This window comes from Pogona vitticeps, chromosome 2, assembly GCF_051106095.1.
Source record: "Pogona vitticeps strain Pit_001003342236 chromosome 2, PviZW2.1, whole genome shotgun sequence".
Lineage (NCBI taxonomy): Eukaryota > Metazoa > Chordata > Lepidosauria > Squamata > Agamidae > Pogona > Pogona vitticeps.
In genome coordinates this window covers 39,271,956-39,287,233 of record NC_135784.1, presented here as the reverse complement: position 1 = coordinate 39,287,233, position 15,278 = coordinate 39,271,956, and the positions used below count along the sequence as shown (strand labels likewise).

General features: G+C 37.2%; 1 protein-coding gene across 35 annotated transcripts in view; it reads left to right on the top strand.

Moving 5' to 3' along the window:
- CADPS (calcium dependent secretion activator) overlaps positions 1-15,278 on the top strand; it is a 400,801-nt gene that overhangs the window by 257,664 nt on the left and 127,859 nt on the right. For all 35 annotated transcript variants that reach the window (XM_072989350.2, XM_072989349.2, XM_072989351.2 and 32 more), the window contains 2 exons: positions 10,292-10,393; positions 11,513-11,576. In XM_072989350.2, coding sequence (XP_072845451.2) covers positions 10,292-10,393; positions 11,513-11,576 — 166 coding nt within the window. The remainder of the gene's footprint in view (positions 1-10,291; positions 10,394-11,512; positions 11,577-15,278) is intronic.

The window sequence follows — 15,278 nt, the reverse complement described above, 5'->3', positions numbered from 1 at the left end:
AAATATCTACCAAAGAAAAAAGAGCTTTGCTCTGTATATTTCCAAACTTTGTCACACTGATTTTGTCAATTGATTGCTTAGATGTTTCTGAGAAACAATAATGTGTTCTTCAGTAGATAATCAAATTCACGTGCTTTCTATTTTATTTTTAAAGAACTAAAATTAAAATGTAGATAGCTGCTTGTGACGTTACAGCATTAATTGTATGAATATGTCGGACATACGTAATGCAGTTTCTTTCTTTAGACATTATATTTACACTTTACTGACTTCGAATTTTACTAATACTGTACTGTATTTGGGCTAATCAATCCATGAATAGACAATATACTTAAATAACAAGTCACAAAAGAATCATTTAAAAAATCGAAAATCTGGAATAAGTCAACACAATAAAAAGAGTGCTTGCATGTTTCTAGAAGGCCAATGAATTGTGATTTTGACTGATTAGGTCAGGCACTGACATATAATGTTACATGCTGCATTGTATGTAAGCAATTCATTTGCATAATAGCAGATACTGTTATGCTTTGGGCATAATTCAATATATGTCCCTCCAATGAGGGACATATGAGGAAGATTCCAGTGGGAGACCTCCAATTTCTTCCCTACAGCCAGTTTGTCTCCTCCTGTAGCAAACTATTTTAAACTCCCCATCTAATCTGCTCCGTTAACGTAATCCAATTTATCCTCCTCCTCGCCCGCCTGGAGTGGTCTGGTAGTCCAGATAGGCGGGGTACAAATCAAATAAATGAATAAATGAGTGAATGAATGAATGAATGAGTAAGTAAGTAAGTAAGTAAGTAAGTAAGTAAGTAAGTAAGTAAGTAAGTAAATAAATAAATAAATAAATAAATAAATAAATAAATAAATAAATAAATAAATAAATAAATAAATAAATAAATAAATAAATAAATGTTTTCACTCAAAATGTGCCAGAACTACCTTAAAGGATTCATTACTTGTTGGGTTTGTATTAGTGCCCTGCATCCTTCTTCCCTCAGTTTTTCACTGAGACTCTGAGAGAGAAGAGTGCCCACACGACAGTGTGTTGTGCTGTCATGAGTTGCTATCCTAAGACATATAATAGTTTTGCCATGAGTTGGTGTCCTAAGAAGTCTAATAGTTTTACTTAGGCACACCTCTGTCAAAAGAGGACTCCAAGACTTGCTCCATCACCTTATCATACCACTTAAATTATCACATCCAGTTGGACTGCCAATGCCTCTCAGTTATAGTTACTAAAATAGAACATCCAGGTTCCAGCACAACTGTAAATATCTCTGTTCAGGAGGACAATAGTGCCTCTATATGAGTTTGTGAGAGTAAGCTTCCCAGCATTTGGAAATTTAGTCCCAACTACATGGATTTTCATCTGACGGAATAAAGGCTCTTAACTTGAGAGAAACTATGGGAGTGACACAAATAACCTCACTGCTCATGGCAGCTTCAAGTGATGTGAAGCACGGAGAACTGGATATTCTGATAGCATCCTGTAATTCTGCCCCCACCAGTGATGAAACATTCTGATGACCAAACATGCCTAGTAGGACTGCACGCTGTCTTCAACAGAAGGCACAAGAACGGGTGGGTAAAACCAAGGTGTGGCCCTGCACATTGCAAGGAGCCTATGTTCATCCTTCATAGTAACAGCTGCCTGTGTGATGTGACATGGTTATGTAAGATCACAACAGGGCTGGGCTTGCAGCCAGGCAGCCATCTGGATTTGCTCTTAGCATCATAATAGACGCAGGTATTATACATACTTCATGCCACAAAACAATTCAAGAGACAACAGGATTTTTTTTAAAAAAATGAAAGGAAGACAGGATTGCTTTTATTCTGTAAATTTCACCTGTTCAGATCAGTTATTTATCTGGATATTTTCCAAGGACAAGAGAGGATATCATGAAAAGTGCAAAAAAAGACTCAATGTTCATTTCAAAAGCAACACTGGAGCAGGCTAATGTGAAAAGGATTCACCCCCAGAGAATTATAACATGCATTTCTAATTGCGCACAAGTGCATACTATTGCCTCATTTATTACTTTTCAGTTTAAAGGGAAATAATGCTGATATATTTGTTGTAGCAGCATAACAAGTGCCTGAGGCACTTGAGTACAATTAGAAAAAAGGGCATGGTGGGGGAGGTGGGGGTTTCCAGTAAGAAATTGTGGCCTTAGGACCCCTTGTCTTAATTATAATTTATAATTAACGCTGTGTTTTGCACAAAGAATTTGTCTCAAGAAAATACTGTCTTTGTCATAAGACAGCAATCACTTCAAGATTCACAATTCACCTTTTAAAAATATTTCTTATATACTGATTAAAAAATAAATCAAAGTAGAAAATTAGACACAGGCAGGAAAACTAAAGCTTCCCATTCATATAATGCTTCCATTGTATGAAATGTAGCGTCCATAGTACCGGTAACTTCTTTATTAATTCACTACTGTTGGTAAATTTACCTTTTGCTGGCACTGTCCTTTCTACTGCTTCCCCCCTCCATCTGAACAGTCCCTACTAATTTCTCTGGCAGGATCCAAAGGGTATCAAACAGGAAAAAATCTGCTACCATTCAGGTCTGAGATATTTCCGATCCTGTAAGCTGACCTCAATTCACATAGAGATGCATACACTGTGCATGTCTACAATTCTTTGTGAGACTGCATAGATTTTTACGGACACCAGAAAGTCTGACATTTCTTTCACTGTTTCTTTCCTTTTCTAATCTCAACCCTGACCCCAGTATAACACAACTATATTACATGTGCCATTGTTTATATATTTTTTTACCACTGAAAGTCTGCAGTAGTACAATGTGAACTGCATGAACAGCAGACATTAATGATTATGCTAACATAAAACATTGACTTGACTGGAAGGTTCTGTTTAAGAAGAAGACTTACCAACAGCTGGGATGTGAATTTACCTTGTACTGTATTTTTTTTTCCAGAACGCCCTCTATTAGCCATCCACTGTAGCAAGAGAATGTTCCAAATGTAGGGGAAAAGAAATCATAAGAGCAAGAATATCATAAATCTGTGTTTGAAAATAATTCTTATGTACATTTAAAAAACACAGTCCTTTGTGACAAGAATAAAATAAAGCACATATAGTGTAGGGGTTTGAATGTATGTTTATATAATGACACTGCTGCCTACAGATTTTTGCTTAATGAATAAACTCATTGTGTTCCAGCTTTTAGGTAGATGAGCAACAAAAATTAACATAGCTAGTAAATTCCAGAGATGTGCAGCTGGGTGACAATATTTAAAATTTGACAACACACACACACACACACACACATACACACACACACCACACATTGGAAGTATTATTATTTGTGACATGGCTAAAGATGGAGGATTGTGAGGAGAGTAAAGATGACAGAACTGGTGCTAACTACTGTGACAAGAAGTTGAAAAGCAGCCGACATGACATTTTTCCTATCATGCTGCCGAAAATGTCAACTTTGTGAAGGACAGTGAGAAAATGGTTTGCCGAATATTTGAAAGGTAGATTCAAGAGCTGCTCGTCATGTCAGATGTAATATAGTCCACAGCTGTTTGAGAAAGGAAGTCCTTGCAGTCGTGATGGCGCTTAGTTGGCAGGCCCTTCCAGACATCCATGCTGCTCCAAAAATGGCTCCAGTTGACCTGTAGATTGTCTCAAGTTTGTTGCTGCATGATATACAGAAGCCACTTTTGTGGGGCATTTTTATTATTATTGCTATCTGTGTCGCTGATGTGATCTCCACTTGTTCATGAACAGTGAACCAGAAGCAACTGCCAAAATGCTGCTTAGTTTTGATCATCTTTATTTCAAAAAAATTAGGGTCAAAATAATTATTTTCTACGTAACACTGTGAGCATAAATTTTGTGACCTCTTAAATTATTTAAGAGAACTTTCATCAGTACTGAATGAGTAGTGAATACTGATATTTTCTATGGACAGTCATAGGAGACTTAAAATGTCTTAACGAGTTTGTTTTTACAAAAGGCAATGACATTATCAACTTTTTCTGCTGCATTATCAACGAAAACAAAGAAAAAATAAAATAAAATCCCGCCAATGTTTAATTAGCTCATGCTATATGCTACCAATGCATGCTATTGAAACTCCACTGAAATTACATTGAAATGGGCCAACAGAAGTGCAAGTATTAAAACTTAAAAGAGAAATGGATGGATTGTATGTGTCCAGCTGCAAACCATGCCAGCTATAACATAATACTTTGTGCTTATGTTTCTTATTATGCCTAGTTCTGTTAAATTTAGGTAAATATCTAGGTATCTAGCACCCCAACTAGTCATTGACTAAATGGGGCTTAATAAGTCCCATTCATCCAATATGTCTACTCTAGCTTTAGACCATATGGACTCAGAGCATCCAACATTGGATTTAGCCCCTAGATAATTTCAAAACCATGGCATGAAGTTCACTAGAATGGCATTTTGCTCTTCTGAAGGCAGTAGCTTACGATTCAAAATGTGAAATCTTCAGCTTAATATTGTAAATAAAGTTTTAAATTATGACAGATTAAAATCGCAGCCTTAGGATTCCAGTTAGAATTATTGCTGCTTTTACCAGCTACGCACTAGATTAGCAGTAACATTCAATAGGAAGCAGCATTGTGCCTTCAGGAAAGATGTTAGCAGATATCAGCCAGAACATGTGTGGTGGATTGGGTTACATGCCCTACCTGTGTGGGCTTGGGCAAGCTGCACAGTGCCAGAGTACCATCAGAAATAGGGACTGGTAACCCACTTTTGAATACGTACTGTATACCTAGAAAACCCTGGAAGGGCTGCTTAAGTTGGAATTGGTTTGACAGCAAATTATTATTATTATTAACAGTAAGGTTACCAAGTTAAGAATCATGGAGACTTTACTTTTTAATTTTGTATTGGTAAGATGACAATGTATGGAGCTAAAAACGAATATTATGTTTAAATGAAAAGAGCAGAGAACGGCTAATGCAAGATCAATACATTCAGTTAAGCACAAAAGTAACAGATTGAAATGTCAACATCCTGCTATTTATGATATCCTGGGGTCCCACCTCACTCTGCCAGACGGCTGGGCTTCCCATAGCCTTTCTGAGCAACTTCAGACAATATTAGCTTTCATTTGAACATAAAATAAAAGCAACCATTTGTTTTACAGGGTCTGAAATTTATGTCACTGACCTGCTGGGGAGGTAGATTGCTGTTGTAAGGCACCTGGATTCTTTTAGATGCAAAATATTATTTTAAAAACACACATACTGGAAGTGAGCAAAAGATCTCCAGAAGCTTTGGGGAATATAATCCATTCTTCTCTTCTCTCTCTCTCTCTCTCTCTCTCTCTCTCACACACACACACACACACACACACACACACACACACACGCACACACACACACACACACACACACACAGAGAGAGAGAGTTGGAGATGGCCATTTGCCCACTCCCTGCATCATACACCATGATCCTTTTATATAAATTAAAAATAGCCTTTCCTAAGTTCAGTGGAGGTTGTTCTTGATCCTATGTATAAGGTGTATGAAGTATACTGTATAAGGCTCAATAAGTGAAGCAAAAGGAAAATATGGAGGAATTCTGTTTCTCCATAGGCTTTTTCATATTCCTCTACCCACTGCAAAAATGCAAATATTTTAAATCATAAGTTATTTTATTTTTCAATGCAGAATGAAATTTTGAAGGCTGTTATAGATTTCAGTTTAGTATAAGCATTAGCCTGCTTCTCAAAAGCTACTGAAAATTAAGAGTCGCTAGATTTCTTAGAGGCCAGCAAGTTGTAGCTTCATTTGAAATTTTAAAAAAGGGAAATGTTTAAAATAAATCAGTAAATTTGTAATTATTGTCTGAATAAACTATACTTTTAAATGCCCAAACCCTAAACTTTGTAATTTTATAAGCAAACTTTGTTAGGACTGTGAGAGTCCTTTAAAAATAAGTACTGTGAAATTTTCAAGTTTCTTCAAAATTGGGGGGGGGGGGGGTTCTGAGGAAAATGGAGTATAGTTTCTCATTTAATTTTGTTTTTTGTCTGCATGTTTTCAAAATTTTAGAAAATCTTGTATCCCATGCTCTGGGTTTATGTAATAAATCCAACCCAAAAAGTATCCTTTTTTTAACTTTAAGATTATTTCTTTCTGGAAATAATATAATTCCTGTTCCTATTGAAATCAGCAAAAAAGTAGGTGGAAACAAAATAGTTACTTCAGAATAAAGATGGGCAAAAGCATCTGCTTCTACTCTCTGGCATTTAAAACCGTTTGGGAGGTTTTTTGTAGAGTACAGCAAGCAGAAAAAAAATACCAGTTTGGTACTTTCAGCCTCAGAGCAATTAAAAGTAAGTTGTCCGCCAATGTGTTCAACATCAAAGTGACAGTCATTTCCATCTGTAGGCAATGGTTACCATTCTGTTTTCTTTGGAATAAGTACTTTTTTCTGTAGTAAGCATGTAGAATTTGCCATGGTTTTTAAATTTATTTCTTGAACAAAGAGAGGAGTTAAGTTAAAGAGCAAATTCTTGAGTTCCATTTTAATTTCTTCAGCATTTAGACTCATGTCAAGGTATTTTCTCTCAAAGACTTCGTAAGTACAGTGGTGCCTTGCTTAACGATGTTAATTAGTTCCAAAAAAATCGCTGCTAAGTGATTTCATCGCTAAGCGAAACACGGTTTCACATTGAAATGCATTGAAAACCGGATAATCCGTTCCAATAGGAACAAATTGCCGTCCTTAAGCGAAAATCGCCATAGGAAACATCGCTAAGTGAGACGCAGTTCCCCAATTGAAATGCATTGAAACCTATTCAGTGCATCTCAATGGGGAAAAAATAAAACAACAAATTAAAAGAGAGTCAGAACAAAGTCAAATTTGTTTAACAAAGGGTTTATTAAGTGCACTTTATGATTTCAAACATTTCAAACTGTAAACTTAACTTTATAAATAACAGAAAAAACATTTAAAAAACAGCAAACATGAGGCTGTTTAAACCATTGTTAAGCAAAACAGGGGACCCAAAATTTAATCGCTATGCGAAGCATGGTCCCAACCATCGCTAAGCGAAAATCGGTCATAGGGACCATCGTTAAATGAGGTGTGAAAATGCTCCGAAAAAGTCGTCGCTAAGCGATTTCGTCGTTAAATGAAGCAACCGCTAAGCGAGGCACCATTGTAGTTATAATCAAGGAATATTCATGCATAGAAGTTGAATAAAAATTGGACAGCAGAAGATAGGCAACTTCATGATAGCCTTATCACATTCTATGTCAGACTCTGCTTCACTGGGCAATTGTTTGACATGTTTAAAGGGAATGATCTGTGATAGCTGATCATGCAATTGCTAGTGATAACAGATTCACACATCCAAGTTCCCAAGTGATAACTGCAGTTATCACATCAATGACATAATATGTGCTTGGTGGCATTTTTCTTTCAACACATTGTTGTCTATAGGAAAATGAATTCATCCTATATCTTTAGCAAATTAGCCCTGAAGATTACTTGTCATTAAAAAAGAAATTCTGTAAAATAAACAGCGGATTTGCAAATCAGTTGTGGATCTTATTGACTTATTTTGATATTGCTTATTGATTCAGTAAGGTTCTGCCTCTGTGTATCTGTTTGAGAGTAGTATCCATCCATCTCTCTGGTCTTTCGAGAGGAAAAATACTAAATACTGCACCTCACTTGGCCGAAAAGAAAATCACACAAATGATAATTTGTCTGCAATGGAAGATTTCAGATAATCTCTTTCAGTTGTTAAATGTTTAAAATTAAAGAGCTTTTTCTGTACACTATATGTCATTATTTTTAATCAAAATAATCTACAAAATGCAGTATTTTAGGCATTTTCAGATTTGCTACCAAATTCAGTATTCATATGCATTTGCGATTAATGTGTAAAAATATATTCCAAATTTAAATACCAATATTATATTAGAATAGTTGAAGCTCAGCAAATTGAAGACATTACAGTCCTTGGATATTTGGATATTTCTTTTCATTGATGAATTTAAATGAACTCACAAAGTAGAAGGTTGCAATATCTTGTGATATATAAAAATATGGGCTAGAAGTCACATTTAAATGCATGCAAATCCTCGTACTCTGAGAGAGAGATGTGTGTTATATATATATATATATATATATTGAAGTTCCTACATCTTCAGGTCAGTGAAATGTTGAACATACAGATCGTAATTTTTTTAAAAAAAATCTTAGGAGCATTTTGATTCTTTGAAAGGAAAATAAAGCTTACCAATTAACCCCTGACAGGAGGTTCATTAGAAGCTTTGTAATCCTTTGCCAAGTCTTTTGTGTAGCCAAACTAGTCTAGTAGTGAGGATTTACAAAGCTTAATCCAAACACTAGAGGAAGCCTTTAAGGAAGAATATTTGTTAAATTTAAGACTTCAACAGAGAGAGAGACTTTGAGTTACAAACTGTGAAGTACTATGCAAATCAGCATACTTATTGTCGGTAATAAAGTGCAGCTATTGAGTATTTTGGTCTCTCCTTCAGGTATAATTTAATAGATTAATAATTTAATCACATAATATACGAGACAGAGTTGGAGGGGTCAGATTTCCTTTCCTACCATCATATTCAGCATAAATCAAAAAATGAGCAAATATGTAAAAGCATCTAACACAGTTGGTACTACCACATTTTTATACCATATCAACAGGTATGGTGAGGGGAAAGAATTCTCTTTGTGTGTGCCGTCCCTATGAAAAAGAGCCTCAGTACCTTATTCAGAATTAATTTATACACACAAAAGCAACTGCTTAGAATCGCTGCAACACTCTCATTGTAATTTACTACAGTGAAGTCAGTGTCTTCTAAATAATTAAAACCATTATCATTGATCTTTATCATCAGATGATGTCAGGGGATCATTTTTCCAGATACATGTCTCCTGTTTTCACTGACATCCTTATTATATGTTAATATGGTATTGTCATTGTTATGAGCCTTCAACTTGCCTCCAACGTATGTCAACACTATGAATGAGTGACCTCCAAAAAAACTGCTTAGGTCTTGCAGATTCAAGCCTATTGCTTCCTTTATGAAGACAATCCACCTCTTATTTGCTCTTTCTTTCTGCCTTCAACTTTTCCAGTCTTTATTGTCTTCTCCAGTGAGTCTTCTCATTATGTGCCCCAAAGTACAACAGCCTCAGTTCTATCATTTTTGCCTCTAGAGAGAGTTCAGGCTTTATTCAGTCTAGGCCCTTATTTCCTCTTTATTAATACATTACATGTCAGAAAAGCATAGAAAATATGGGGGCAAATGATATCCATCAGTACCTTCAGTCCTCTGGTATGTAGTTCTCTCAGCCCAATCTCTGTATCATTTGAGCCATGTTAACTAGTCTATAGGTGAATGGGGCTTACACGATGATCATGCACTACTTTGTTAAAGTACTTAATGAGCTCAGCATTAATAGGAAATGCTATTTTAAAATCCTACATTCTACTTGTAGCAATAAATAAATGTGATTACTTTGCTAGTTCCAACTGTCACAGGTATTTCCAAATAGGAAAAGCCATCATTTAAAATCCTCTCACTGCTCCACATGCAAATTCTGATGCTTTGCTATTTCCCACTTTAATATCACTGTACTATTTTCATTGGCACCCATTTTTTCCTGAGTCCAGTTCACAGTAAATGTTCTGGTGATTTGGGGAGCACAGTATCTAAACTAGCATTGTTTCCATAAACTCATGCCTAGACAGAGTTCTAACTGCCAGACACAGAGACTGGTGAAACATTAGGAAGAAAAACCTCCAGAACATGGCCAAACAGCCCGAAAAACCTACAACAACCTCATTTTAATCCATACTGCTTTTAATTGGTCATGGTTTTAACTGACTGCTCACAAATATTTTATTATTTAACTTACATGGAATTTATATTGCAATGAATACTGTGCAATAATGCCTTTCAGACAGAGTTATCCAGTATGTGGGAAACTGAAGAGGAGTAGTAGTCCTGGCTCATTGAGAGCTTAATATGTGCAACAGAGCCTCACTCATCATTGGTCAGATTTCAGATGATCAGAATTTTCGGAAACAAGAATGCAAATATCACTATTTATTTGTGTGATGGTTTTAATTATGAATATAATGGCACTGGTAACAACAATTATACATTATTTGTAATTGAACAGTTATAACAGAAATAAAAGCGCCCATTAGTCTACATTGCTGATAATTTGCAAGCAGCACGAGGTACCATATGAGTTATTCATAGCTTTTCTCCTTCAGGCCTGATGGAATAGGAACTGTAACCATAGAGGAAAAAGAACGGTTTGAAGAAATCAAAGAGAGACTGCGATTGTTATTGGAAAGCCAGATCACACATTTTAGGTAATGACTACTCTTTCTTCTTCCAAATGTAGAGCTGACTTGCTGAATTTCAGAAGTTCCTGTGATAATTACTTGCATAAAAGAAAGAATCTTTTGAAATTATTTCAGTGTAACATGTAAGCTCACAGAGATGACATTAGCTATGACAGAAGTTGTCAAGAAGAAGGCTTAAACAGAGCTTCTTTATTATTGCCATTAAAATCTGCATTGCCCTTAACTGCAGAATAATGTGATTGTAAAACTTCTCAGTGTGTTTTAAAAAGCACCATCCTTCTGGTTGTTTTTTGGTATAATCGATTAATAAAAAGCCGCCAGAAAATGGGGAGCCAGTTTTGATTTATTTAAAGTGAAACTGCTTCTTTCAGAACCAAATTAGCGATTTTTACTTCATGCTGGATCACACAGAGGCAACAACAGAAGCCCAATCCATGTGTGAGTCAAACATGTTTACTTGAGAACATGTCCAGTTCTACCACTGTCACATACGGAGAACACAACAGTCTGACATGGAGAGTCACTCTCTCTAGAGTCTCTTCCTCTGAACTGGAATCCTAATTTCCAACAGTTGCAGGTTAAATGGAGTCCTTCCACATAAAATATAACAGTCGTTATCCTTTTCAGACCCATCACCTTCCACACACAACTTCAACTCTTGCATGTACCCCTTCCTTTTGGATCTAAGAAGCACAGTTGTATCAGATCTGAATGGTGCCAAAGATTTGAAATACTACTTTCTGGCTACGTTATCAAATAATTGGCTCATTTCTCACCTTGTTAGTTCTCTTTACCAATCTGTATTATGAACAGCAACATAATAAAGGAACACCTTTTCTTTTCATCTTTTCCAATCCTTTCCTATATCTTTTGGGGATAGGAAAAAGGATCTGTGGTGTGCATTTCCAGATTTCTTAAGAGGCGCTCACTTAAAAAGGTTCAGATCCTGCTAATGGTTATCCAAAGTAGAAGCTTAAATAAAATAATTTAGAAGAAAAGAGTCTACCACTCAGAGTATTTAGGAAAATCCAATCAGTGTAAAGTCTGTTAATATAGCTGCATGTGTGAAAAATCTTTTATGGTTATATAAAAAAATAAAACTTTTAAAATATGTGTTTACCCCAGGTATTGCTTCCCATTTGGACGACCAGAAGGTGCTTTAAAAGCCACACTATCCCTCCTGGAAAGGGTAAGCATGTAGATGCGAAAAAGCTGATTAAGAAATAAAATTTCTATTTTTCACTGCTTGCATTTAATAGAATTACATTGGCTCTGATTGTATATTCAGAGTAAAGAAACTGTTTCACTTCCTGTCACATGGAAAATGAAGCAGAGCAGTGGTGAAAGCTGATTCATTTTCTGTTCATCTGCTCATGATGTGCACGATGAGCTGATTCAGCTCTAGATCAGTGTCTGATGTCAATAATGGACTGGATGAGGGTGAATAATCTGAAACTTAATCAAGACAAGACAGAGGTGCTCATGGTCAATCAAAAGGCAGACCAAGGAACAGGGTTGCACCCTGTGCTGGATGGAGTTTCACTGTCTCTGAAAATAGAGGTCTGCAGTTTGAGAGTTCTCCTGGGTTCATCTCTGAGCCTGGATGTCCAAGTTTTGATGGTGGATCACAAGTGTATTTGCACAATTAATATATACTAGTGTCCCAGCTACACCATTCCTGGAAAGATCTGATCTGGCCACAGTGATGCATGCCTTAGTCACATCCAGGATTGATTAGTGTGACATTCTCTACATGGGGCTACCTCTGGAAAGTGTCCAGAAACTTCAGCATGTACAAAACACAGCAGCCAGATTGCTAACTTGGGCTGGTCACAGGGAGTACATAACCTCCCACCCCAAGTTACAGCAGCTCCACTAGCTGCTGAACTGTTTCTAGAGACAGTTCAGAGTGCTGATTCTAACCTATGAAGCTCTAAACGACTTGGGTCCAAGCTATTTCATGTACTACCTCTCCCTTTATGAGTCTGCACAGCTATTAAGATCTTAAGGAGAGGTCTTTCTCTTGATCCCATCACCTTCACAAGTGCATTTGGGGGGGACACGGGAGAGGACCTTCTCTGTTGCTGCTCCCAGACTTTGGAACTAGCTTCCCACAGTAGGCCAGGCTCGCCCCGTCTTTGCTGTCCTTCTGCAAGCAGATGAAGACCTTTCTCTTCAGCCATGTTTTCTCTTAGTGACTGCCTGCCTGAGTGGGGTTTTTTTTAATGGATTGTTGTAGTTTATAGTTTGGTGTGTGCTTTGTACTTTACTGCTTTAAATTGCTGCTTTTCTTCACCATTTTTTAATTTGATATGTATTTGATCCTTTCCGTATTGTATATTCACTGTTGCTAGCTTTTACATACTGTCTTGATGATAGATAGATAGATAGATAGATAGATAGATAGATAGATAGATAGATAGATAGATAGATAGATAGATAGATAGATAGATAGATAGATAGATAGATAGATAGATAGATAGATAGATAGATAGATAGATAGATAGATAGATAGATAGATAAAATCAGTATCATTTACAGGTGTACTGCTCTCTATATGGTAGGTGGTTGATCTAGGTTTCATAAGTACATCTATCTGGAATGTACAATCTTGTGGTTCTTCCCTTTATTAGTATGAGTTCTATCACTGGTAGTAACCAGAAGAGGCATAGTCAGAAGGGTAGAATGAATGATCATTTTTGAGGAAGAATATATATGTTATTCATCCTTAAGATGGCTATTGTGAAATATTACTAAACAAGGCTTTCTGGACTGGACCATATTGGATATGTGTGTCCAGTCTGCCCTTCTTAAGTGAGCTGTTCAAGTGCATGACAGCTGTTAGTTCAGAGGCTCTTGAGTGAAATAGATTTTTTTTCATCCAGTTTAATTTGGCTGCAGGCCTGGATTTGTGAATGAAACCTATTTGGTTTCCTAAATAGACTGCCTCTGCCAGGGCCTAGACAACCATTCCTGTTGGTTCTGCTGGTCCTCTCAGAGGAATTTGGTGCTCTAAACCAGTGGTCCCTAACCTTGGGCCTCCAGATGTTCTTGCACTACAACTCCCAGAAGCCTTCACCACCACTTCTGCTGGCCAGGATTTCTGGGAGTTGAAGTCCAAGAACATCTGGAGGCCCAAGGTTGGGGACCACTGCTCTAAACCATTTTATTGTTCTTGATCACCTGAAAGGAATGGGCATGGGAATTTGAATTTTACAATTAATATATTATTTCCTCAGGAATTTGTTTAGGATTATTGTGCTGGGGCATTCCATGGGGTTCAACCATGTCTCCTTGTTTATTAATATCTACATGAAACCTTTGGGAAAGGTCTAGAAATTTGGGTAGTATATTACCAATATCTAGGCAACATATTGTCCTTTTCCTCCATTTCCGGAGGGTTGTTGTTGTTGTTGTTCTGAACTGTTGTCTGGAGTAATGAAGTGAATGAGGGCTAGAAAACTGAGACTCAACCCAGACAAGGCTAATGAATTCTGGTCACGAGACATATAGACTCTAAAACAGGAATTCAATCCAGAGTAGTACACATTTTGAAGAACTGGATTCAGTTTTTAGGTGCTTCTAGACTCATCATTGAATTCAGGTGCTCAGGTGATGGCTAATTAGAAGAGCTTTTGCCCAGCTTAATCCAGTGCATCAACTGCAACCTAATTAAGGCAGACTTTGTCATGGTGATAAATGCTTGTTGGATTAAGCAATGTACTCTATGTCAGACTACTTTCAAACAATTACCAGCGCTTCAGGCAGAATTATTTCTTTAATCTGGCTGGTGATGAAGGAAGGAAGAAGAAACAAAGAGAGAAGCAAGCATATTACCTTACTCTTCAACAGAATTACAGGGTCTTTTGGGGGGGGCTGTATGTTAATGAAGCAATCCATGAGTCCCCTTCATGGATTGCTGCCTTGTCATGGCGAAGGGGCTTGAGTAACTCAGAGAAGCTATGGGCTATGCCGTGCAGGGACACCCAAGACGGACAGGACATAGTGGAGAGTTCCGACTAAACGCAATCCACCTGGAGCAGGAAATGGCAATGCCACTCCAGTATCTTTGCCAAGAACGCCCCATGATTAGAAACAAAAGGCTAAAAGATTTGACACTGGAAGATGGGCCCCTCAGGTCGAAAGGCGTCCAAAATGCTACTGAGGAAGGGTGGAGGACAAGTACAAATAGCTCCAGAGCTAATGAAGTGGTTGTGCCAAAGCCGAAAGGATGCTCAGCTGTGGACGTGCCTGGAAGTGAAAGGAAAGTCCAATGCTGCAAAGAAAAATACTGCATAGGAACCTGGAATGTAAGATCTATGAACCTTGGGAAGCTGGGTGTAGTCAAACAGGAGATGGCAAGAATAAACTTCGACATCCTGGGAATCAGTGAACTAAAATGGACAGGAATGGGCGAATTCAGCTTGGATGATTATCATATCTACTATTGTGGGCAAGAATCCCATAGAAGGAATGGAGTGGCCCTCATAGTCAACGAAAGAGTGGGAAAAGCTGTAATGGGATACAATCTCAAAAATGATAGAATGATGTCAATACGAATCTGAGGCAGACCTTTCAACATCACAATAATCCACGTTTATGCACTAACCACCATTGCTGAGGAGACTGAAATTGAACAGTTTTATGAAGATTTACAACACCTTCTAGAACTGACACCAAAGAAAGATGTTCTTCTCATTCTAGAGGACTGGAATGCTAAAGTAGGGAGCTAAGAGATAAAAAGAATAACAGGGAAATTTGGCCTTGGAGTTCAGAATGAAGCAGGGCAAAGGCTAATACAGTTTTGTCAAGAGAACAAGCTGGTCATCACAAACACTCTTTTCCAACAACACAAGATGCGACTCTATACATGGAAATCACCAGATGGGCA